At 56.2% G+C, this 26,421-nt stretch overlaps 2 protein-coding genes across 11 annotated transcripts in view; one reads left to right on the forward strand and one right to left on the reverse strand.

Moving 5' to 3' along the window:
- Nucleotides 1–5,772, reverse strand: part of LOC116955079 (rho GTPase-activating protein 44-like) — a 67,660-nt gene extending 61,888 nt beyond the window's left edge. For all 6 annotated transcript variants that reach the window (XR_004404800.2, XR_012929748.1, XM_032976044.2 and 3 more), the window contains exon 1: nucleotides 4,745–5,772. Coding sequence is in view for 4 of the 6 variants with exons in the window: in XM_032976044.2 (XP_032831935.1) it covers nucleotides 4,745–4,800 (56 nt within the window). In the remaining 2 variants the exon portion in view is untranslated. The remainder of the gene's footprint in view (nucleotides 1–4,744) is intronic.
- A 5,324-nt stretch (nucleotides 5,773–11,096) lies between these two features.
- On the forward strand, nucleotides 11,097–25,671 carry PIGA (phosphatidylinositol glycan anchor biosynthesis class A). 5 transcript variants are annotated; one of them, XM_076052824.1, is made up of 8 exons: nucleotides 11,097–11,189; nucleotides 15,741–16,210; nucleotides 17,265–17,763; nucleotides 18,447–18,579; nucleotides 20,174–20,306; nucleotides 21,494–21,700; nucleotides 22,135–22,472; nucleotides 22,539–25,671. In XM_076052824.1, the coding sequence occupies exons 1-8, from the start codon at nucleotides 11,147–11,149 to the stop codon at nucleotides 22,543–22,545; spliced, it is 1,830 nt and encodes a 609-aa protein (XP_075908939.1). In that variant the 5' UTR covers nucleotides 11,097–11,146; the 3' UTR covers nucleotides 22,546–25,671. The 5 variants fall into 5 exon arrangements, with proteins under 5 accessions (XP_075908939.1, XP_032832101.2, XP_075908940.1 ...); XM_032976210.2 differs by having other exon boundaries at nucleotides 22,135–25,671; XM_076052825.1 differs by lacking the exon at nucleotides 11,097–11,189 and adding an exon at nucleotides 11,241–11,648 and having other exon boundaries at nucleotides 22,135–25,671.
- Nucleotides 25,672–26,421: the final 750 nt, after the last annotated feature.

Consider the following 26,421-nt stretch of genomic DNA (forward strand, 5'->3'; position numbering starts at 1 on the left):
ACCGTCACACCCTGACACACACACACACACACATCACTCCTGACCCACACCCCCCCAAACACTCCGTCACACCCTGACACACACACACAACCCCCCACACACCGTCACACCCTGACACACACACACCCATCACTCCTGACCCCCCCCCCCCCCCACACACCGTCACACCCCGACACACACACACAACCCCCCACACACCGTCACACCCTGACACACACACACCCATCACTCCTGACCCCCACCCCCCCCAACACTCCGTCACACCCTGACACACACACACAACCCCCCACACACCGTCACACCCTGACACACACACACCCATCACTCCTGACCCCCACACCCCCCCCCCCAAACACTCCGTCACACCCCGACACTCCATCACACACCCCCATCACTCCTGACCCCCACCCCCCGCCATGAACCCTGTAGTGGTCACTACAGTAGTCGTGTTACTATCAGCTCGGGTTGGCACGGTGTGGCCATCACCCACACCGTCCCTGTGGACCCCCACGCGGCTTATAGCCCTCCAGCCGTAGTCTTACACAGGGACATGGGAGTTTTCGAGTCCACACGACGTACAGCCGTTTCAATACAGCGCAACAAGACAAATGAGTGTCTATTTATGTGCGTTTCTCCCTTGTGATGGGACTTGGTGGGATGAACGTTGAGATTTAGAAGGCCCACGAGGTGATCAATAAGCTCTGGATTGCTCTGTAAATAAGTTAGAACAATTGATAAGGGGTTGACAGGTATGTAGTGGTGAGTGTAGTGATGAGTGTACTAGTGGTGAGTGTAGTGATTGGTGTACTAGTGGTGAGTGTACTAGTGGTGAGTGTAGTGGTGAGTGTATTAGTTGTGAGTGTACTAGCGGTGAGTGTACTAGTGGTGAGTGTACAAGTGGTGAGCGCAGTGGTGAGTGTACTAGCGGTGAGTGTAGTGGTGGTGATTGTCTATTTGTGTGTTTCTCCCTTGTGATAGGACTTTGTGGGATGAACGTTGAGATTTAGAAGGCCCACGAGGTGATCAATAAGCTCTGGATTGCTCTGGAAATAAGTTAGAACAATTGATAAGGGGTTGACAGGTTTGTAGTGGTGAGTGTAGTGATGAGTGTACTAGTGGTGAGTGTAGTGGTGAGTGTATTAGTTGTGAGTGTACTAGTGGTGAGTGTACTAGTGGTGAGTGTACAAGTGGTGAGCGCAGTGGTGAGTGTACTAGCGGTGAGTGTAGTGGTGGTGATTGTCTATTTGTGTGCGTTTCTCCCTTGTGATGGGACTTTGTGGGATGAACGTTGAGATTTAGAAGGCCCACGAGGTGATCAATAAGCTCTGGATTGCTCTGTAATAAGTTAGAGCACCAAACAGGACAAGGGGGTTGACAGGTTTGCAATCGGTCAGGTGGGGTCCCCCTAATATTTGATTTGTCTCGCTGTACAGTGGCACTCTCGAGGCGATCGTCGTCATCATCATCATCATCACAGATCGCGGACTCCTCTTTGCCCGAGACCACCCACACATCGCCGTGTCGCTTGTGGTCTCGGACATTTAACGCCGCGGGGGCGGAGGCTCCGGTCGTCGAGAGAACAAATCTCCTGCGGTGGTGGTCAAAGGGGGGGCCCGGCCCCCCAACTCGTAGCTTGGGGGAGGGGGGCAAGGGACCCCCCCCCCTAGCCACCTCGCTCTTGAAGCGACTGCACGAACTCCAAAGCCACTCGGCCCTGCCCCAAGTTCCCCCCCCCCCCAAACCCTTCCATTAAGTAGCTACAAGCATACAACATTTTTTTAGGAAGTTAACTTAACTCGCTTGTCAACTCAATCAACCACCCACTGCACCACAACTCGCCCGACTCGCTCACTCGAACCCATTTCACGCGATTTAGCCACTCCTTCACTCCACCAATTCACTCCCCTGAAAAAAATACTCAGCCATGCCATCATTCACTCACTCGCACAACTCACAACAACTCACTCCTTAAACTGATCGGCCACTCATTCCCTTAATCGCTGACTTACTAACGAACTCATTCAACCATTCACTCACTCATTCACTCAAGTGCCCAATCACTCACCCCATCGCTCATTCAATTAAAAACAGACTCACTCAATCATTCACCCACTCAGTGACTCATTCAGTAACTCAACCAACCACTCACCCACCAATCCACTCACTCAGGCATATCACTCGCTCAGCCACTCACCAATGTATTCACTCTGCACCTCCGATTAACACGGTTGGTTACGAAAGTTCAACACATACACACTCACCCAGTCACTCACTCACCCGGTCACTCACTCACCCAGTCACTCACTCACCCAGTCACTCACTCACCCGGTCACTCACTCACCCGGTCACTCACCAAGCCACTCACTCACCCAGTCACTCACTCACCCGGCCACTCACTCACCCAGTTACTCACTCACCCGGCCACTCACTCACCCGGTCACTCACTCACCCAGTCACTCACTCACCCGGTCACTCACTCACCCAGTCACTCACTCACCCGGCCAGTCACTCATCCGGCCACTCACTCACCCAGTCACTCACTCACCCGGCCACTCACTCACCCGGTCACTCACTCACCCAGCTACTCACTCACCCACTCACTCACTCACGCGGCCACTCACTCACCCGGCCACTCAGTCACCCGGCCACTCAGTCACCCGGCTACTCACTCACCTGGCCACTCACTCTACCGGCCACTCACTCACCTGGTCACTCACTCACCCGGCTACTCACTCACTCACCCAATCACTCACTCTCCCGGTCACTCACTCATCCCGCTACTCACTCACCCACTCACTCAAGCGGCCACTCACTCACCTGGACACTCACTCACCTGGTCACTCACTCACCGAGCCACTAACTCATCTGGTTACTCACCTAGCCACTCACTTACCTAGCCACTCACTCACCTGGTCACTCACCTAGCCACTCATTCCCGGCCACTTACTCACCCGGCCACTCACTCACCCGGTCACTCACCTAGCCACTCACTCACCTAGCCACTCACTCACCTGGCCACTCACTGACCCGGTCACTCACTCACCCAGTCACTCACTCACCCAGTCACTCACTCACCCGGCCACTCACTCACCCGGCCACTCACTCACCCGGTCACTCCCTCACCCGGTCACTCACCCGGTCACTCCCTCACCCCGTCACTCCCTCACCCTGTCACTCCCTCACCCGGTCTCATCACTCACCCGGTCACTCACTCACCCGGTCACTCACTCACCCGGTCACTCACTCACCCGGTCACTCACTCACCCAGTCACTCACTCACCCGGTCACTCACCCAGTCACTCACCCACTCAGTCACCCAGTCACTCACTCACCCGGTCACTCACTCACCAAGTCACTCACTCACCCAATCACTCACCCAGTCACTCACTCACCCAGTCACTCACTCACCCAGTCACTCACTCACCCAGTCACTCACTCACCCACTCAATCACCTCGTCAGTAACTGAACCTAAACCCCCCATAATCCTTCCCCCACAACTCCCCCCACACCCACACGGCACTTGTCAATGACCACTCAAGACCCCCTTGCAGGAGAGGGGGTCCCTGCAATGGGGTCTGAGTCGGCCAGCCAGTCGGCCAGGGCAGGGTCGGGATAAGGGGCTTGGGTTTGTGGTTGGGGTTAAGTCACAGGAGTTGGTATTTGCGCAGTACTATTGCGGGTCAGGATATAGGAGTCAGCGTTCGTGTTAGGGGGGGTTAAGGTTAGGGTTAGAGTCGAGGCTTTGCGATGTATGAGGGGGTCAGCGTTGAGGGCTAGGGGGTCAGCGTTGAGGGCTAGGGGGTTAGCGTTGAGGGCTAGGGGGTCAGCGTTGAGGGCTAGGGGGTCAGCGTTGAGGGCTAGGGGGTCAACGTTGAGGGTTAGGGGGTCAGGGTTGATGGTTAAGGGGTCAGCGTTGAGGGTTAGGGGGTCAGCGTTGAGGGTCAGGGGGTCAGCGTTGAGGGTTAGGGGGTCAGCGTTGAGGGCTAGGGGGTCAGCGTTGTGGGGGCTAGGGGATCAGCGTTGGGGGCTAGGGGGTCAGCGTTGAGGGTTAGGGGGTCAGCGTTGAGGGCTAGGAGGTCAGCGTTGAGGGCTAGGGGGTCAGCGTTGAGGGCTAGGAGGTCAGCGTTGAGGGCTAGGGGGTCAGCGTTGAGGGCTAGGGGGTCAACGTTGAGGGCTAGGGGGTCAGCGTTGAGGGCTAGGGGGTCAGCGTTGAGGGCTAGGGGGTCAGCGTTGAGGGCTAGGGGGTCAGCGTTGAGGGTTAGGGGGTCAGCGTTGAGGGTCAGGGGGTCAGCGTTGAGGGTTAGGGGGTCAGCGTTGAGGGCTAGGGGGTCAGCGTTGAGGGCTAGGGGGTCAGCGTTGAGGGCTAGGGGGTCAGCGTTGAGGGCTAGGGGGTCAGCGTTGAGGGCTAGGGGGTCAGCGTTGAGGGCTAGGGGGTTAGCGTTGAGGGTTAGGGGGTCAGCGTTGAGGGCTAGGGGGTCAGCGTTGAGGGCTAGGGGGTTAGCGTTGAGGGTTAGGGGGTCAGCGTTGAGGGCTAGGGGGTCAGCGTTGAGGGTTAGGGGGTCAGCGTTGAGGGCTAGGGGGTCAGCGTTGAGGGTTAGGGGGTCAGCGTTGAGGGCTAGGGGGTCAGCGTTGAGGGTTAGGGGGTCAGCGTTGAGGGCTAGGGGGTCAGCGTTGAGGGCTAGGGGGTCAGCGTTGAGGGCTAGGGGGTCAGCGTTGAGGGGCCTAGACATTCGCGACCCTCACCTGAACATCGTCTGGTTGGCCCGGAGGCGCATCCTGTTCAACTGCTTCTTCATCATGTCGACGGCGGGAGGTTTCGACGAGGTGCAGACGACAACGACGAGGAGGCGGAGGAAGTTGAGGACGAGGAGGAAGATCGGAAAGAGGAGGAGGAGGATGAGGTGGTGGTGGTGGCGGCTATCGTCGCAAGAGACGCGGAGTCTTCGCGATCAACTCCACCGAAGTCGCTCTACAGCCGCAGAGGCCATCACCTCATCATCGTCGTCGCCGTCATCGCCGTCTCTCTGTCTCTCTCTCTCTCGCTGTCCCCGAGTCTCACTGTGAGCCGTGTCCCTTGATCTCTCCGACCTGTCCCACCTCCTTGTCTCCCCGTGGGCGACTCTCTCCCCTCTCTCTCTCTCACTGTCCCCGTGTCTCTCTCATTGTCTCTGGGCACCCGAGTCTCACTGTCAGCCGTGTCTCTGTTTCACTGTGTCTCCTTGTATCTCTCAATGTCCCTGTATTCGTGTCTCCACTAGTCTCGCCGTGTCTCCCCCCCCCTCTCCCCCCACCCACCGCTCTATATCTTCCCGTCTCCCCCTGGTCTCCACTAGTCTCTACCTCTCTCCTCGTGTCACACTCTGTCTCCCCGTGTCTCCCTCCGTGTTCCCGTGTCTCCTTCTGTCTCTGTCTCCCCGTGTCCCCCGCCGGGTCCCCGTATCTTCCGCCGGGTCCCCGTGTCTCCCTCCGTGTCTCTGTCTCACTCCGTGTCTCTGTCTCCCCGTGTCTCTGTCTCCCCGTGTCTCTGTCTCGCCGTGTCTCTGTCTCGCCGTGTCTCCCTCCGTGTCTCTGTCTCCCCGTGTCTCTGTCTCGCCGTGTCTCCGTCTCCCCGTGTCTCTGTCTCGCCGTGTCTCCGTCTCCCCGTGTCTCCCTCCGTGTCTCTGTCTCGCCGTGTCTCTGTTTCCCCGTGTCTCCCTCCGTGTCTCTGTCTCGCCGTGTCTCCGTCTCCCCGTGTCTCCCTCCGTGTCTCCGTCTCCCCGTGTCTCCCTCCGTGTCTCCCCCCTCCCCCCACCTTGCACCTCCCCCCACCACCCCGGACGTAGCCAGTGCGGCCCTGACGTCATCCCCGCTCGCCCTCCATCAAACTCCGCCGCCATCTTGCTAAGGGGGGGAACACAATGGAGGCGGGGGGAGGAGCCACCGCACGCCCCGCCCCTCTATAGGCCTCACGGAGTGACGCGCGATGACGTCGCCAGTAACGCCACGGAACTCAACGGCGGCGGCAGCTCCCCCCACACCCCCTGAGTAAGATGGCCGCCGCCTGCGTCAACTGTAAATGTACAAGCGGCGGCGCGCGATCGTCTAAAACAATACTTTATAAAGAAATCGATTTAAAGACAAAGACAAAGGTCCCCTCACACCCTCGCCACCACAACTCCCCCCGCCGGGTAGCCTTCGACAGACCGTGGGACAAGTGCTGTGTTTAGTGAGGTTGCGGCGCCTGCAAAGGCCGTAGCGAGGGAGGGGTGGGGTGCGTGGGAGGGGCGGGGTGCGTGGGAGGGGCGGGGTGCGTGGGAGGGGCGGGGTGCGTGGGAGGGGTGGGTGGGAGGGGTGGGCGGGGTGCGTGGGAGGGGTGCGTGGGTGGGGTGCGTGGGAGGGGTGGGTGGGAGGGGTGCGTGGGTGGGGTGGGAGGGGTGGGTGGGAGGCGTGGGCGGGGTGCGTGGGAGGGGCGGGGTGGCTCAGCACCACGCCCGGTCGCCTTTTCTTCACCCCCCCCCCACCCCCGTCGACGTTTCCGCATCGCTCCGGCCACTCGTTTTGAAGGCCGAGTCGACCTAGGGGAGACCCAGGACCGGTTCGGACACTCGCCACTGACGGCGTTTGTGGCCGTGGGCGGGGAATCAAACTCGGGCCATAGCCGGGGATGCGGGGCGCGAACCGCCGCCAACAGTTTTAAGGACAAAAGTATGGGAAGGTTCGACGTTTCGGGTGATGGACCCATTCCGTTTGTGCGACGCAACAACACTAAACACAACACTAAACACAACAACATGAAACACAACAACACTAAACACAACAATACTAGACACAACAACACTAAACACAACAACACTAAACACAACATTAAACGTAACAACACTAAACACAACACGAAACACAACAACACACAACACTAAACACAACAACACTAAACACAACAACACTAAACACAACAACATTAAACGTAACAACACTAAACACAACACGAAACACAAATATCCTGAGATACACAAATATCCCGAGATACACAAATATCCTGAGATACACAAATATATATATCCTGAGATACACAAATATATCCTGATATACACAAAGAGACCTCCACACTCAGAAACCTGTGAACCCACACAAACCCAGAGACTCGCACAGAGACCCAATAGACCTACATAGCGAGACCCATAAACTACCTAGAGACCAATTTTTGATTTAAAGCTTTCGTGACTGCAGGGATTCATATTCTTGTTTCTTTCGGTAAAGTCACCACGTAGAAGGGAAACAATAAAATAATACAAATATAAAACTATTTTCAAACTTTCTTGCTGTGGTTTTCACACCTGATGACGATTGCTTGTGTTGCAGTCGAAACGTCGTGAGAATTTTATTGTTTTATATATTTTTTTATGATTTTATTGTTTCCCTTCTACGTGGTGACTTTACCGAAAGAACCAAGCACATGAAAACCTAGAGAAGACCCTTAAACTCCCGTAGAGACCCGTGGTCTCATACAGCACTCCATAAGCTCACGTTGGGTACCAGTGGCTCAGCCATGGTTGGCATGGGCCCCGATGCAAGGAGTCAAATGCCATCCCAACAGCCCTCGTGTGCAGTTGCACCGCCCTGCGCTCTCGCTGACTGCACCGTTGGACCTGGCGCCCAACAGAAGCTGTAAACGGCTATCGCGTCTCCGGCCATAAAGGCTCCGTCGCGCGGGGCAATCGACGGGGTTGACCTTCACTCCCACAGGCACAGACGATTTCCACAGCATCCACGCCTCCCTCGTTATTGCGACGACGACGTTGTCAAAGGTCACGTTGCTCAGCAGCAGCGGCGGCGGCAGCAGCAGCAGCATCATCATCCGCAGGAGTTTCACGATCATCATCAGCAGCAGCAGCGGCAACAGCATCATCACACTCGCTAGCGTCTGTAATACGCAATGAGTTTTGGCATTCGTTGCTACACTCTTACGAATCTCTGAGCTTATGGATCTCTGTACGAGACCGCTGGTCTCTATGCGAGCTTAAAGGTCCCTCGGTATATGGTTTGTGTGGATTAACGGGTCTTTTGAGTGTGGGTCTCTATGTGTATCTCAGTATATGTATTATGTGAGCCTATGGGCCTCTGTGGTTGAGTGTATGAGTTGGTAGACTAAGCCACGTGGAACACGGAGTAAAAACCGCTGTGGTTTGCGCTCCTCAACAGAGGAGGAATAGGCTAACGACACGAACTCTCTCTGCTGAAGCACTCTGGTCGCGGATAGCAAACTTCGACATCGGCATTGAGAGCCTGAAGATGTTGCTGGCATACGCAACAAGAAGATATACGTAGGGACACGTAGAGATATATTAAGACTCATAGCGATATAGGTATAGTACATGAAAGACAAGCCACATGAGTGTGATTGTGGCCGTGAAATCTAAACTATGGACCACATAGTACGTATAGTACATTAAAGTGTGTGATTGTGACCGTGCAATCTAAACTATGGGCCACATAGTACACCTACAGGGACCCACAGAGATTCGTATAGAGACCCATAGAGATAGCACATTAAAGACAAGCCATAGCAGTGTGATTGTGGCCGTGAAATCTAAACTATGGGCCACAGAGTACACCTACAGGGACCCATAGAGATTCGTATAGAGACCCATAGAGATAGCACATTAAAGACAAGCCATAGCAGTGTGATTGTGGCCGTGAAATCTAAACTATGGGCCACATAGTACACCTACAGGGACCGACAGAGATGCGTATAGACACCCATAGAGATAGCACATTAAAGACAAGCCATAGCAGTGTGATTGTGGCCGTGAAATCTAAACTATGGGCCACATTGTACACCTACAGGGACCCACAGAGATGCGTATAGAGACCCATAGAGATAGCACATTAAAGACAAGCCATAGCAGTGTGATTGTGGCCGTGTAAGCCATGCAGTAAACCAGTGTAGTCAAACGCCCCTTCAGTGGAGAAACGGCAAAGCTGAACTCTCTCTCTGCTGAAGCCCTCTCTGATCGTGGATAGCAAACATTGACATCGGCATTTGGCTCCTGAAGATGTTGCTGGCATACGCAAGAAGAAGATATACGTAGGGACACGTGGAGACTCATAGAGATACATTAAGACCCATAAAGATACATATAGTGCATTCAAGATAAGCCACAGAAGTGTGATTCATGACCATGCAATGTAACCTATGGACCACATAGTAAACACACAGAGACCCGTAGAGATACACAGAGATAGCACATTAAAGACAAGGGGCTGTCCATAAATGACGTCACGTCATTTATTTCCCTTCTACGTGGTCACTTTACCGAAAGAACCAAGAATATGAATCCCTGCAGTTACGAAAGTTTTAAATCAAAACGTTCTACTTAATTAAATAGACGTTTTAATAAATGTTTTCTTCTACAACATCAGAGTGCAGCGCCACATTAAATACGCACTACAATGACAATAGTTTAAAGCGATTTGAAGCATGTTTTATATTTTTTTTTTTTGGGGGGGGCAGAGCTTTGTGACGTCATATTTGAGGGGAGGGTCTGACTTTTTGTGACGCCGTGTGATGAGGGGGGGGGGGTCAAAAATCGTCTAAAATCGCGTGACGTCATTTATGGACGACCCCTATGGGCAATGCACGTCGCTGGGCAATGTGAAGCTATGACTAATGGGTAAAGTTAGTTTATGGGTAAAGTGCATCAATGACGTAATGATGACGGTGGCCGGTGGGTAACGCTGCGGCGGCTGCGAGCACTGCCACGTGGAGATGAGGCTAAGCGGCTGTTGCCTTCGTTGCCATGGCAACAGCCAACGGTGATAAAGGGGCGTGGTGGTGCGAGGGGCTGGTGACCCCCTCCACCTTCAATTCTAATTACAAACAAAAAAACTCCCCCCCCCACTCCCATTGTTATCCCCACCCTCGTCACTCCTCACCCAGTCTCCCCCCCTCACCATCTCCCTTGTCTCTCTCTCTCTCTCCCCCTAAACGCTCTCCTCGTTAGTCACGTGGGCACGAACGGAGCCGGCTCGACGCTGTGGCAGGCAAGTGGCGTCATCGCGCAGGATGCGCACGGTGACGTCATCGCGCAGGAGAGCGCGGGTAACAGAGACGCGCGCGGTGACGTCATCGCTAAGGTAACGCAGAAGCACGCGGTGACGTCTTCGCGAAGGTAACGCAGGCGCACGCGGTGACGTCATCGCGCAGGAGAGCGCGAGTTACGCAGTCGCGCGCGTGACGTCATTGTCGGGCATTTGCGCGCGAGCTAGCCAGAAGCCAGCCCGCAAAGAATTGTATCTTTCGGTAAAGTCACGCAGGTTAGTAAAATAAAGCAAAATAAAAATAAGATATTATTTATTATATGTTATTAAATAAAATAAAGCAAAATAAAAACAAGACATTATTTAATATATATTATTAAATAAAATATATTAGTAATATATTATTTTTATTTTGTTTTATTTTTCTACCCACGTGGCTTTACCGAAATAACCAAAGAGTATGGATTCCTGCAGTCACGAAAGCTTCAAATCAAGATTAAAACTTGTATCGTAGTATAATGATTATGTACCTGTAAGTTATGCGTTGAGTATAACTCTACAGGGTGGTCCAGATGTCGCGTGGCACACATTTAATTATCTAAAACTTAAATAGACATTTAAGGTTTATTTAAAACATAAACGAACGTTGTAGAGCGAATAAACAAATGTTACGGATCAATTAATTGGGGGGGTCACAAGACATCTGGAGCGCCCTGTACACTACATGATAAGCTACTTCGCTGGCCAGCTCGCTTCTAAAAAATTGAAGTGAAAGCTCAGTGGACTACTTTACCTGCTAAGACAAATAGTTTAGTTGCATTTGTGTATCTGTTTACCTTTCCTAGACATTGCACTCCCATCGTGTGTTTCGTATTGCTGGTTGTTGTCACGTTCTCACCCGCCCATATTCAACACAAATAGCTTTATAGCTCATTCGATGCCTCCAGTATTAATAAATGCTGATTTAAAAAAAAAAAAAAACTAGTTTATTTGTATGTTTACCTTTCCTATACTTAGATCGTGTTTTTGTATTGTTTGTTGTAGCGTTCTAACCCCCCCCCCCCCCCCCCCTTTACTGGACATCAGTGCAAAAAGAGCTTTACAGCTCACCGGATTCCTCCGCAACCCATGCAAAGATGGCGGCCGCCTCGCGACTCCACTCGCCATCTTGGTACGGGCTAAGCGAGAGACGGGGGGGAGGAGAGGGGAGGAGGGGTGGAGTGTTCTCGTGACGTCACGCTTACGGCGAGTCGCGAGGGACTAAAACGCGAAACGCGTTTCCGCGTCGCACGCATGAACGCGGAAGACCCCTCCGATCACGTTTCATCCCCTACCAAAAGCGTTGCCTCCTTAAATTTTGACTTTAAATTTTCGTGACTGCAGGAATTAATATAAATAGAAAACAAAAGAATTTAAATAAAATAAAAATGATTAAATAAAAATACAATATCTCTATTTTATTTTTCTATTTACGTAACTTTACCGAAAGAACCAAGAATACGTTGCGCAACCTCCCTCTCCATCAACGTCTCGGGGGCGTCTCCGACGAAGCCCCTCCCCCCCCCCGTGTGAGTGGTTGAGCCGACGGCTCACTGTGGACTCGGGGCGCGCGAGGCGGTGCTGGTGAGGGGTGAGTGGTGAGGGGTGAGTGGTGCTGGTGAGGAGGGAGTGGTGCTGGTGAGTGGTGCTGGTGAGTGGTGCTGGTGAGGGGTGAGTGGTGAGGGGTGAGTGGTGCTGGTGAGGAGGGAGTGGTGCTGGTGAGTGGTGCTGGTGAGGGGTGAGTGGTGAGGGGTGAGTGGTGCTGGTGAGGGGTGAGTGGTGAGGGGTGAGTGGTGAGGGGTGAGTGGTGCTGGTGAGGAGGGAGTGGTACTGGTGAGTGGTGCTGGTGAGTGGTGCTGGTGAGGGGTGAGTGGTGAGGGGTGAGTGGTGCTGGTGAGGGGTGAGTGGTGAGTGGTGCTGGTGAGGGGTGAGTGGTGCTGGTGAGTGGTGAGTGGTGCTGGTGAGGGGTGAGTGGTGAGGAGTGAGTGGTGCTGGTGAGGGGTGAGTGGTGCTGGTGAGGGGTGAGTGGTGGTGGTGAGGGGTGAGTGGTGCTGGTGAGGGGTGAGTGGTGCTGGTGAGGTGTGAGTGGTGCTGGTGAGGTGTGAGTGGTGAGTGGTGCTGGTGAGGGGTGAGTGGTGCTGGTGAGTGGTGCTGGTGATTGGTGCTGGTGAGGGGTGAGTGGTGCTGGTGAGTGGTGCTGGTGAGGGGTGAGTGGTGCTGGTGAGGGGTGAGTGGTGAGGGGTGAGTGGTGCTGGTGAGGGGTGAGTGGTGCCTGTGAGGGGTGAGTGGTGCTGGTGAGGAGTGAGTGGTGCTGGTGAGGGGTGAGTGGCGCTGGTGAGGGGTGAGTGGCGCTGGTGAGGGGTGAGTGGTGCTGGTGAGGGGTGAGTGGTGCTGGTGAGGGGTGAGTGGCGCTGGTGAGGAGTGAGTGGTGCTGGTGAGGGGTGAGTGGTGCTGGTGAGGTGTGAGTGGTGCTGGTGAGGTGTGAGTGGTGAGTGGTGCTGGTGAGGGGTGAGTGGTGAGTGGTGCTGGTGAGGGGTGAGTGGTGAGGAGTGAGTGGTGCTGGTGAGGGGTGAGTGGTGCTGGTGAGTGGTGCTGGTGAGGGGTGAGTGGTGCTGGTGAGGGGTGAGTGGTGCTGGTGAGGGGTGAGTGGTGCTGGTGAGGGGTGAGTGGTGCTGGTGAGGGGTGAGTGGTGCTGGTGAGGTGTGAGTGGTGCTGGTGAGGTGTGAGTGGTGCTGGTGAGTGGTGCTGGTGAGTGGTGCTGGTGAGGGGTGAGTGGTGCTGGTGAGTGGTGCTGGTGAGGGGTGAGTGGTGCTGGTGAGGGGTGAGTGGTGCTGGTGAGGTGTGAGTGGTGCTGGTGAGGTGTGAGTGGTGCTGGTGAGTGGTGCTGGTGAGTGGTGCTGGTGAGGAGTGAGTGGTGCTGGTGAGTGGTGCTGGTGAGGGGTGAGTGTTGCTGGTGAGGAGTGAGTGGTGCTGGTGAGGAGTGAGTGGTGCTGGTGAGTGGTGCTGGTGAGGGGTGAGTGGTGCTGGTGAGGGGTGAGTGGTGCTGGTGAGGAGTGAGTGGTGCTGGTGAGGAGTGAGTGGTGCTGGTGAGTGGTGGTGGTGAGTGGTGCTGGTGAGGGGTGAGTGTTGCTGGTGAGGGGTGAGTGGTGCTGGTGAGGGATGAGTGGTGAGTGGTGCTGGTGAGTGGTGCTGGTGAGAGGTGAGTGGTGCTGGTGAGGGGTGAGTGGTGCTGGTGAGTGGTGCTGGTGAGGGGTGAGTGGTGGTGGTGAGGGGTGAGTGGTGGTGGTGAGGGGTGAGTGGTGCTGGTGAGGGGTGAGTGGTGTTCGCGAGCACGCGACACGTGGGTGGCGGTGGGCGGGCAGCACCACGCCCGGCCGTCTTTGTCTCCCCCCAGTGCTAGCGATGTTTGCTGATCACCGCGCCGGGTACTCATTTGAGGCCGAGTCGACCTAGGGGGAGGCCCAGGACCGGTTCAGAGAATAGTCACAGGTGGTGGTGGTCAGTTCCCCAGTACGAGTGGAACTAACAGTGTGACTGACAGTGTGACAGTGTAACTTACAGTGTGACTAACAGTGTGACAGTGTGACAGTGTAACTGACAGTGTGACAGTGTGACTGACAGTGCGACAGTGTGACAGTGTGACTTGACAGTGTGACAGTGTGACTAACAGTGTGACAGTGTAACTTACAGTGTGACTAACAGTGTGACAGTGTGACAGTGTAACTGACAGTGTGACAGTGTGACTGACAGTGCGACAGTGTGACAGTGTGACTGACAGTGTGACAGTGTGACTTGACAGTGTGACAGTGTGACTAACAGTGTGACAGTGTAACTTACAGTGTGACTAACAGTGTGACAGTGTGACAGTGTAACTTACAGTGTGACTAACAGTGTGACAGTGTAACTTACAGTGTGACTAAAAGTGTGACAGTGTAACTGACAGTGTGACAGTGTGACTGACAGTGCGACAGTGTGACAGTGTAACTGACAGTGTGACAGTGTAACTGACAGTGTGACAGTGTAACTGACAGTGTGACAGTGTAACAAACAGTGTGACAGTGTAACTGACAGTGTGACAGTGTAACTGACAGTGTGACAGTGTAACTGACAGTGTGACAGTGTAATTGACAGTGTGACTGTGTGACAGTGTAACTGACAGTGTGACAGTGTAACTGACAGTATGACAGTGTAACTGACAGTGTGACAGTGTAACTGACAGTATGACAGTGTAACTGACAGTGTGACATTGTAACTGACAGTGTGACAGTGTAACTGACAGTGTGACATTGTAACTGACAGTGTGACATTGTAACTGACAGTGTGACAGTGTGACAGTGTAACTGACAGTGTGACAGTGTAACTGACAGTGTGACAGTGTAACTGACAGTGTGACAGTGTGACAGTGTAACTGACAGTGTGACAGTGTAAATGACAGTGTGACAGTGTAACTGACAGTGTGACAGTGTGACTGACAGTGCGACAGTGTGACAGTGTAACTGACAGTGTGACAGTGTAACTGACAGTGTGACAGTGTAACTGACAGTGTGACAGTGTAACAAACAGTGTGACAGTGTAACTGACAGTGTGACAGTGTAACTGACAGTGTGACAGTGTAACTGACAGTGTGACAGTGTAATTGACAGTGTGACTGTGTGACAGTGTAACTGACAGTGTGACAGTGTAACTGACAGTATGACAGTGTAACTGACAGTGTGACAGTGTAACTGACAGTGTGACATTGTAACTGACAGTGTGACAGTGTAACTGACAGTGTGACATTGTAACTGACAGTGTGACATTGTAACTGACAGTGTGACAGTGTAACTGACAGTGTGACAGTGTAACTGACAGTGTGACAGTGTAACTGACAGTGTGACAGTGTGACAGTGTAACTGACAGTGTGACAGTGTAAATGACAGTGTGACAGTGTAACTGACAGTGTGACAGTGTGACAGTGTAACTGACAGTGTGACAGTGTAACTGACAGTGTGACAGTGTAACTGACAGTATGACAGTGTGACAGTGTAACTGACAGTGTGACAGTGTGACAGTTTAACTGACAGTGTGACAGTGTAACTGACAGTGTGACAGTGTAACTGACAGTGTGACAGTGTAACTGACAGTGTGACAGTGTAACTGACAGTGTGACTGTGTAACTGACAGTGTGACAGTGTAACAAACAGTGTGACAGTGTAACTGACAGTGTGACAGTGTAACTGACAGTGTGACAGTGTAACTGACAGTGTGACTGTGTAACTGACAGTGTGACAGTGTAACTGACAGTGTGACAGTGTAACTGACAGTGTGACAGTGTAATTGACAGTGTGACAGTGTGACAGTGTAACTGACAGTGTGACAGTGTAACTGACAGTGTGACTGTGTAACTGACAGTGTGACAGTGTAACTGACAGTGTGACAGTGTAACTGACAGTGTGACAGTGTAATTGACAGTGTGACAGTGTAACTGACAGTGTGACAGTGTGACAGTGTAACTGACAGTGTGACAGTGTAACTGACAGTGTGACTGTGTAACTGACAGTGTAACTGACAGTGTGACAGTGTAATTGACAGTGTGACAGTGTAACTGACAGTGTAACTGACAGTGTAACTGACAGTGTGACATTGTAACTGACAGCGGTGTGAGGGTTAAGACGCCGTTGCGTTCCTTTTGTGCGTCCGGTAGCCGAGCGCTCTCGGCTATACGGGCCGGGGGAAGGAGACACCGAGCCTGATCCGACGGAGATAGAGAGAGGGTCGGAGCCTGAGGAGATGGAGCGAGGGACGGATCCGGTGGAGATGGAGCGAGGGACGGATCCGGTGGAGATGGAGCGAGGGAAGGAGCCGGAGGAGATGGAGCGAGGGACGGATCCGGAGGAGATGGAGCGCGGGACGGATCCGGCGGAGATGGAGCGAGGGACGGATCCGGCGGAGATGGAGCAGCGGCGGGAGGAGGATCCGGCGGGGGAATGGGGCGTGCGGCCGCGTCACCGCGTGTGCATGGTGTCCGACTTCTTCTACCCCAACATGGGTGGCGTGGAGACCCACGTGTACCAGCTGGCTCAGTGCCTCCTGCAGCGTGGCCACAGCGTCACCGTGGTCACGCACGCCTACGGGGATCGCACCGGCGTGCGCCTGCTCACTGGCGGCCTCAAGGTGGATCGTCACGTCCCGGATTCATGGCCTGCCCGGCTGGCTTCTCCGTTGGCCGCCGCTCGTCCCTCTCGCCGCCCCCTCCACCGCTTCCCATCCCTCCCGACGTAGCCCCCTCCCGTGATCCCAGCGTGCCCCTCCATCGCCGTCATTCGTTCCTCAACACCTTGCGTGGCCGGCCGGGCCAATCGGAGGCGCGGGGGTTTGGCAGGGCAGCAAACTAAGCACAACGACAAGCGGTCCTGAAGAAATGAGTTTGTCCGTCTAGATGATGATGATGATTTAAAAGTTGCGCAGCTCCAGTGGCTTCCTAATCTCGGAAGGGAAGAGCGTTCCAGACGGCCGCATGCTCACGGCCATGTGAATCACTCTTTTTGTCAGCCGTGTCGTGCGCCGCAAGTGAAGGCTGCTCCGCCTGTACAAGGGCTGAGGAGGGCTGAGTGGGGGTCACTGCCTCGCAGTGTGTGCGCGGTAACAGCTCCTTCTCGACGCCCCCACGTATCATCTCCCCACGTATCATCTCCCCACGTATCATCTCCCCACGTATCATCTCCCCACGCATCCCCACGTATCTCCCCCGCGTATCTCCCCCACGTATCATCTCCCCACGTATCATCTCCCCGCGTATCATCTCCCCACGCATCCCCACGTATCTCCCCCGCGTATCTCCCCCACGTATCTCCCCCACGTATCATCTCCCCACGTATCATCTCCCCCCGTATCATCTCCCCACGCATCCCCACGTATCTCCCCACGCATCCCCGCGTATCTCCCCCGCGTATCTCCCCCACGTATCTCCCCCGCGTATCATCTCCCCACGTATCATCTCCCCGCGTATCATCTCCCCACGCATCCCCGCGTATCTCCCCCGCGTATATCCCCCACATTTCATCTCCCGCGTATCATCTCCCCACGTATCATCTCCCCACGCATCCCCGCGTATCTCCCCCGCGTATCCCCCCCCCCACCGCGTATCGTCTCCCCCGTGCATCGCTCTCCCCGCGCACCTCCCCCGCCTATCACCTGCCTCCCCCCACCTCCCCGGCTGAACCCACAGGTGTACTACCTGCCCCTGCGGCCGTTCTACAACGAGGCCACCCCTCCCGCCATCTACCTGAGCCTGCCGCTGCTGCGCTGCGTGTTCGTGCGCGAGCGTGTCACGCTGGTGCACGCCCACTCGGCCTTCTCGTGCCTGGCGCACGACGCCCTCTTCCACGCCAAGGCCATGGGCCTCCGCACCGTCTTCACCGACCACTCGCTCTTCGGCTTCGCCGACGCGAGCTCGGTGCTCACCAACAAGCTGCTGTGCGTGTCGCTGTGCGACGTGACACGTGCCGTCTGCGTGTCGCACACGGGCCGCGAGAACACGGCGCTGCGGGCGGGCCTGGCGCCACACCGCGTCTCCGTGGTGCCCAACGCCGTCGACACCACGAGGTTCCGCCCGCCCGAGTGGCCCAGGAGGGCGGCCGCCGGTGGACGGGGGCCGGGCACCGTGGGCAGCCGCAGGCCCGGACGCATCACCGTGGTGGTGGTCAGCCGATTGGTTTACCGCAAAGGTGGGTGGGGGGTGGGGGGAAGGGACGTTGGGATTTGGCCGAGAGGAAACGTTCGGAGAGTTGGGAGGTGTCCGCTGGTTCATGAATGAAAATCAGTGACGTTGATTCGAGTCGTGGGAATTCTTTGCGAAGGGTCCTGCTGCCGCCGCCGCCGCCGCCGCTGCTGCGTGGAGTTTTTTTTTATTTTAAGAAGTTTTCCGTCAATTGATGATGAGTTGTGTTTTTTTTTAATCTATTTTTATTGTACACGTGGCAAATATATGGACCGGTTCTGGGCCTCCCCTAGGTCCACTCAGGCTTAAAAAAGTAGTACCTGGTGCAGAACCGGGGGAGACAAAGGCGGCCGGGTGTGGCACATAAGTGCCGCTCACTAGCAGCACTTGCCCCCACAGTCTGTTAAAGGCTATACGGGGGACCTTTGTCCTTGTGCAGGGAGCGGTAGTGCAGCGGTTCAATTCCCTCTCACGGCCAACACCGGTGACGGCGATCTGAACCGGTCTTGGACCTCCCCTAGGTCGACTCGGCCTCAAACGAGCTCCCGGTGCGGTGTGTAAACATCGCCACTCGGGGGAGACAGAGGCGGGCGGGCCTGCGTGGCGCTGGCCGCTGGTGAGCAGCGCTTGCCCCGGCGGTCCGTGGAAGGCCACGCGGGTCGGGGACGCCGTTTGTCTCTTGCGCGGCAGGGATCGATCTGCTGGCCGGCATCATCCCGGAATTGACGGCGCTCCACCCGGACCTCCACTTCCTGGTGGGCGGAGAGGGCCCCAAGCGGCTCGTGCTGGAGGAGCTGCGGGAGCACTACCGCCTCCACGACAGGCAACCGGCTCGCGCAGAGACAAAGACGGCCCACCCTCCCCGTGGTAGCCTTAACGGACTGTTGGGGCGAGCGCTGTTGTTAGCGGGCAGCAGCAGCAGCAGCAGCAGTGAAGGCCGGCACGGTGCATGAGGGGCGGTTGGTGGCGGGCAGCGCCGTGCCCGGCCGCGTCCCTTTGTCACCCCGGTTTGGTTTTCGTTTCCTACACACCGCACCGGGTCTTCGTTATTGGCTGAGTCGACCTAGGGGAGGCACAGGGTCCGATTCGGATAATCGTCACCGGTGTTGGTGGTGGGCGTGAGCGGGAGTCGAACTCGGGTCGCCGGGTTCGTAGGGCAGCGCTAAGCGCTCCAGCTCGTGGTGACCATCTGAGATTTGAACCTCGCAGCTCTGCGGTCTGTGGTCCATCGGCCTAGAACTCGCCTACCCACTCACTCGCTCACCTATTCACTCACCCACCCACTCACCTACTCAGCGGTCCGTGAGCCTGGAACTCACCTACCCACTCACCTACTCACTCGCTCTCCCACCCACTCACCTACTCAGCGGTCCGTCAGCCTAGAAATCACCTACCCACTCACTCACCTACCCACTCACCTACTCACTCGCTCACCCACCCACTCACCTGCTCAGCTGTCCATCAGCCTAGAAATCACCTACCCACTCACTCACCTGCTCACTCGCTCACCTATTCACTCACCCACTCACCTACTCAGTGGTCCGCCAGCCTGGAACTCACCTACCCACTCACTCACCTACCCACTCACTCACCTACCCACTCACTCACCTACCCACTCACTCACCTACCCACTCACCTACTCACTCACTCACCTACCCAACACCTACTCACTCGCTCACCATTTGTGATGGCCAGGTCGCTTCTGACAAAGAGCTGCGTAGTGGGGCCTTACCTGGTGAAATAATTTCTGTTTTAGATTGATCAGAGTTGCACATTTTACTTCAGAATCAGCATCTCTATTTATACTGGAGGAATCCGATGAGCTATAAAGCTAGATGTCGCCCCCCATCCATACGTATATCAGAAGTGGACCTTACCTGCTAAGTTAAAACAATAGTTTAGTTTGAGTTGAGACGAAAATTCATAGTTTAATCCATCACAGATGTGATGTCACCGCTCACTTGCTGTGCAATAGATTATATCCATTATCCCCCCCCCCCCCCCAAAATATAAAAGTCTATTTTTATACATTTTACATTGTGTGCACTATGGAAGCTACCCACATGCCAAATTTAAAGTTTGTTGCATGTTGGGAAGTATGTTAAACATTTTGAACAGACACACATATTCACAAATTTCCCTTATATAGATTAATCGGAGTGATCAGAGTTGAATCATTGTACTTCCTGCCGCTCCCCACCCATACACGTACACCCACTGAGCTCTATAGCTCAGTGGGCCTTACCCTGGCAGGCAGAAAGTTAATGAATGGTTTTAAAAATAGTCTCGTTTAGTTTTCTTCGAGTTACAAGAGTTGCACATTGTACTTAAGAATCTGAATCTTTGTTTCCACTGGAGGTATCCGACGAGCTATAAAGCTCTTTTTCACGTGGACTTCCACCCCCGTGCTGCTGCAGGGTGCAGCTGCTGGGTGCGCTGAAGCACGGGCAGGTGCGTGATGTCATGGTGCAGGGAGACATCTTCCTGAACCCCTCGCTCACGGAGGCCTTCTGCATGGCCATCGTGGAGGCCGCCAGCTGTGGCCTGCAGGTGGGGCTCGCCGCTCGCCGCTCGCCGCTCGCCGCTCGCCAAACAAACACTCCCACTTGCGTACGGTCGCTCAGAAATATTTGTGCTCGTCCCTCACACGCACACTCACACCGTCGCTCGCACGCTCACCGCTCACACGCACACTCACACCCTCACACTCACCGCTCACACGCACACTCACCGCTCACACTCACACCGTCGCTCGCACGCTCACCGCTCACACGCACACACACACCCTCACACTCACCGCTCACACGCACACTCACACCCTCACACGCACACCGTCGCTCGCACGCTCACCGCTCACGCGCACACTCACACCCTCACACTCACCGCTCACACGCACACTCACACCCTCACACACACACTCACACCCTCACACTCACCGCTCACACTCACCGCTCACACGCACACTCACCGCTCACACATACACTCACCGTTCACACTCACACCCTCACACTCACCGCTCACATGCACACACACACCCTCACACTCACCACTCACACGCACGCTAACCGCTCACACGCACACACACACCCTCACACTCACCGCTCACACGCATGCTAACCGCTCACACGCACACTCACACCCTCACACTCACCGCTCACACGTACAGTCACACCCTCACACTCACCGCTCACACGTACACTCACACCCTCACACTCACCGCACACTCACCGCTCACACGCACACTCACACCCTCACACTCACTGCTCACTCGCACACTCACACCCTCACAGTCACCGCTCACTAAACTCACCCTCAACTCTCACCCTCGAACTAACTGAGCCGCGGACAAACCCGAGTTTCGGGTTTGTCGTCGGGACCTCATCCCAGGGTTACCGGGCCGCCCCTGTCCGTGTGACCCCACGTGACCCGGTGCCGCCCCTGTCCGTGTGACCCCACGTGACCCGGTGCCACCCCTGTCCATGTGACCCCACGTGACCCGGTGCCGCCCCTGTCCGTGTGACCCCACGTGACCCGGTGCCGCCCCTGTCCGTGTGACCCCACGTGACCCGGTGCCGCCCCTGTCCGTGTGACCCCACGTGACCCGGTGCCGCCCCTGTCCGTGTGACCCCACGTGACCCGGTGCCGCCCCTGTCCGTGTGACCCCACGTGACCCGGTGCCGCCCCTGTCCGTGTGACCCCACGTGACCCGGTGCCGCCCCCCCCCCCCCCGTGCCCAGGTGGTGAGCACGCGTGTCGGGGGGATTCCGGAGGTGATGCCGGAGGACCTGATGGTGCTCTGCGAGCCGAGCGTGCGGGCGCTGGCGCTGGGCGTGGAGCAGGCGGTGGAGCGGGTGCGTCGCGGCGCCGTGCCGCACCCGGCCACCACGCACGAGCGCGTGGCGCGGCTCTACGACTGGCGCGACGTGGCGCGTCGCACTGAGAAGGTGAGGTGGCGACGACGGTGGTGGTGGAGGTGGTGGAGGTGGTGGTGTCGATGCGGTGGAGCGGCGGTGGAGCAGGTTATTCCTTAACAGCTGCGCTACGAAACCCGGCAACCCGATTTCGATTCCCGCTCACGGTCAAAACCGGTGACGATTGTCCGAACCGATCTTGGGCTCTCCCCTGGCGCGGCGCGCAGTAAACATCGCCACTGGGGGGACAAAAAGCCGGCCGGGCGTGGGGCTGGCCACCCGCCTCCTCGCGCGCCGTGCCGGCCTTCGCGGGCCCTGCCGCTCGCCCCAACGGCGCTCGCCCCAACGCTCCGTTACGGTCCACGCGGTGGCGGGTGATCTTCGTGTTTCGGCGGTGTTGATGCGAACGGCGCACCGTGCTGCGCCTCCCCCTGACCCCTGACCCCTGACCTCCCGCTCCCCGCCAGGTGTACGACGCCGCGGCACGCGACGCGGCGCTGCCCCTGGGCGAGCGAGTGGAGCGGCTGCTGGCGCGGTGCGGCCCCTTCGCCGGCCTCGTCTTCGGCTTCATGGCGCTCCTCGACGTGGTGCTCCTCTTCCTGCTCGACCTCCTCTACCCGCGGCACCTCATCGACGCCGCGCCCGACACCGCGCCCCTCCGGACGGGGGGGGGAGGAGGAGGAGGGGTGGTGGCGGGGGGAGGGGGGGGGGAGGAGGGGAGGGGCCGCGGCGAGGGATCGCCGCCGCGGAACCGGCGGAGGGCGGCGAGAGGTCGTGACCCCCCCGGGGAGGGCGGCCGCGAGAGGTCGTGACCCCCCCGGGGAGGGCGGCGAGAGGTCGTGACCCCCCCCGGGGAGGGCGGCCGCGAGAGGTCGTGACCCTGGGCATGACCGGCGCGGGTTCGCCACTTGTGGTGGCGGCGGGGTTAAGTGCGGGTGCCCCCCACCCCCCCCCCCACCCCCTTCTTCTGAGCGGTCTGAGCCGGCGTGGAAGAATCGGAATGTTTATTCAGACTGGAAGAATCTGATGAGCTACGAAGCTCTTTGGCACGAATGTCAACGGTCGGCCAGTACGCGGCGCGCCCCGGCGGAGCGGCCTCTCTCTCCGGAGGGCCCTCGCTCCCTCGCTCCCTCCCACCAGCAGTGCGGTGAGCGGGCACTTGCAGGGCCGCGCCTGCAACCTTTAGGAACAAGGGGAGCTTTGTGTTTTGCACTCCGGGGTTAGTTTTTGTTGTTGTTGTTATGCAAATTATTACTTGACCAAATTCTCCGTACCCCTACCCCCCCCTCCCCCCCCCCCGTGATTTTCAGCAAAAGTTCGGGATACGTCGTCGTATATTCAGGTCGCAGTGCGTGTGTGGGCGTGTGTGAGCGTGTGGGCGTGTCAGCGTGTGTGTGGGCGTGTTTGTGAGCGTGTGGGCGTGTTTGTGGGCGTGTGTGTGGGCGTGTATGTGAGCGTGTGTGTGAGCTTATATGTGAGCGTGTCAGCGTGTATGTGAGCGTGTGTGTGAGCGTGTATGTGAGCGTGTGTGTGAGCGTGTATGTGAGCGTGTACGTGAGCGTGTGTGTGAGCGTGTATGTGAGCGTGTGTGTGAGCGTGTATGTGAGCGTGCGTGTGTGTGAGCGTGTCAGCGTGTATGTGAGCGTGTATGTGAGCGTGTCAGCATGTATGTGAGCGTGTATGTGAGCGTGTCAGCGTGTATGTGAGCGTGTATGTGAGCATGTGAGCATGTATGCGAGTGTGTGCGTGAGCGTGTGTGTGAGCGCGTGTGAGTGTATGTGTGACTGTGTGTGAGCGTGTGTGTGAGTGTGAGCGTGTGTGTGACCGTGTGTGTGAGCGTGACCGTGTGTGACTGTGTGAGAGTTTGGAGTGTGGCGGTTAACTACACTGAACACGCTGAGTGTGTGAGAGTGAGTGTGTGTTAGTGTGAGTGAGTGTGTGTTAGTGTGTTGCGCCTACAGTCTGTTAAGGCTATATGGGGGTCTTTGTTAGTGAGTGTTAGCGTGTGTGATTGACTGTGCGTGTTAGAGTGTGCGTGTGGAGCGGTGGCGTAGCAGTTAGCGCTACGAACCCTGGCCACCCGGGTTCGATTCCCGCTCAGGGCCAGTAACAGTGGCGAATATCTGAACCGGTCCTGGACCTCCCCTAGGTCGACTCAGCCTCAAATGAGTACCTCGTGCGGTGTGTAGTAAACATCGCCACTGGGGAGACAAAGGCGGCCGGGCGTGGTGCTGACCACCCACCCCCTCGTGGGTCGTGCCAGTCTTCATCGGTTCTCACTAACAGCACTTGCCCCAACAGTCTGGTGAAGGCTACAGGGGGGATCTTTGTCTTTGTGTGGGACATCTCCGTCGGTCAAGCCGTGGCACCTGCTGGGTCTGTTCCGCGACCTCCTGCCAGCACCTAGCCTGGCACAGGCGCCGTGATGACGTCGCCGGCACTTAGTGGCGAACGGCGGCTGCCGCTGCTGCCGCTGCCGTTGTGTTGGTGGAGAGCGGTGGCGCCGCGGTTAGCGCACCGTGCTACGAACCACTACCACCCGAGGACGTTTCCCAGGCGACGCGCCGAGCCCGCTCCCCCCCCCCCCTGCTCCGTTCCCTCGGGGTCACGCTCAGAATCGGAATCTTTTATTCATCCCGGAGAAATCCGATAAGCTACGAAGCTCTTTCTCGCGGACGCCCGAAGTTGCCGTCGGGGCGAGTTTGCCCGCGGTGCCGCGCGTGCAGTAACGGGCGTTCGTTATCGTTTCAGGGTTGTTGTTGTTGTTGTTGATTTCCAGAGTTGTTTATTTTGTATTTGTACCTCAACCAATCAAGACGAGCGGATATCCCACTCCCCGGTGGCTATGAGATGTTGAGTACCTCGCCTGGTGTGCAGGAGGTCGTGGGTTCGATCCCGACCCAGACGCAGTATATTTGGAGTTGGCGTGTCTCTATCATCATCATCACGGTGGCTATGAGATGTTGACTACCTCGCCTGGTATGCAGGAGGTCGTGGGTTCGATCCCGACCCTGACGCTTGCAGTATATTTGGAGTTAGCGTGTCTCTATCATCACGGTGGCTATGAGATGTTAACTACCGCGCCTGGTATGCAGGAGGTCGTGGGTTCGATCCCGACCCTGACGCTTGCAGTATATTTGGAGTTAGCGTGTCTCTATCATCACGGTGGCTATGAGATTTTAACTACCGCGCCTGGTATGCAGGAGGTCGTGGGTTCGATCCCGACCCTGACGCCTGCTGCTGCTGCTGTATATTTGGGGTCTGCGTCTCTCTCCCCGTGGTCGCGTGTATGGCGGTGATGACCCCTCTCTCCCATCTCGTCCGCCCTCGTCCGTCCCCGGGACTCGCTCGCACGTTCCGAGACGCGGATACCAACGTTCCGTGAGCAGCCCCCATCAAACCCCTCCCTCCTGCCGTGTGCCAGTGGGCGTGTCAGTGTATTGTGGGCACTGGAGAGACAAAGGCGGCCGGGTGTGGTGCTGGCCACCCACCCCCTCAATCCGGCTTTCGTAGTAGATGCTACTTGCCCGCCCACGTTAAAGGCTATACGGGGGATCCTTGTCTTTGTGAGTTGGCACAGTGGGGAGCACAGGTGGTGCGTCTCGCCAGCCATCTCGGGCAGTCAACCCAAGACTTTGACACTTCACGTGCTGGCCTCAAAGTGCACATAGCCTGGCACAGGCGCTGTGGTGACGTCCCCGCGCCAATTAGTGGCCAACGGGGGTTGTTAATTTTGATGTTGGTTGTGATGGTGGTGGTGATGGCGGTGCGAGGCTAAGTGCATCTTGCATTGGAATGTCTGTAGAGGTGGGGTCACAACATCACGATTAACATCACCACCATCAACATCACCCTCTTCGAGTGAGAGGTGCTGATGATACAGTATTCCATACAATTACCTATGATACATACTGAATGGTTAAAACCACTTTCAGAGTTTTACTCCAATTGAACCGATGGGATTTATGCGAAGAAAGAATAATAAAAAAATATGTACTCTGTGATTTCCTCGGTGGCTGCGATATTTCGAGGTGTCTCTCAGCTCTGCCGGGCGCCCTCCGGGAGTTGTTGGCAAGATGTCCGACGTTCCATTCCACCCGTGATTAGGACCTTCTGCGGAGAACTGTCATTTTTCTTGGTCGAGTCAAACCAAATCAGTCGAGTTGAGACGAACACAATCCGACTCCGCGCGCTCGTCAACAATGCCGTGCGTGCGTGCGTGACATTAGTGGACAAATATAACAGGAGACGTTTCGGACGATCACCCTTCTTCATGTGGTATGAAGAAGCGGGATTGGCCACTTTAATGAAACGAATATAAACGTGTTGAGTGCAGTAACCACTGCACCACCGCTCCAACCGAACCAATCCTGTCAATAATCCTAGAGCCACAGGACGTAACACTGCAAACTCCAGCCCCAAACCTAACCCCGGCCACAACCCCAACCCTGACCTCAACTCTGACCTCAACTCTGACCTCAAGCTTGGTTCTAGACCTAACCATGACCCTTGACCACAACCCCAACCCTGACCTCAACCCTGACCTCAAGCTTGGTTCTAGACCTAACCATGACCCCGGCCACAACCCCAACCCTGACCTCCACCCTGACCTCAACCCTGACCTCAAGCTTGGTTCTAGACCCAACCCTGACCTCAAGCTTGGTTCTAGACCTAACCATGACCCCGGCCACAACCCCAACCCTGACCTCAACTCTGGCCTCAAGTTTGGTTCTAGACCCAACCCTTGACCACAA

The sequence above is a fragment of the Petromyzon marinus genome, chromosome 58 (assembly GCF_048934315.1).
Source record: "Petromyzon marinus isolate PM22_M1 ecotype Great Lakes invasive population chromosome 58, UKy_Petmar_22M1.pri1.0, whole genome shotgun sequence".
Classification (NCBI taxonomy): domain Eukaryota; kingdom Metazoa; phylum Chordata; class Hyperoartia; order Petromyzontiformes; family Petromyzontidae; genus Petromyzon; species Petromyzon marinus.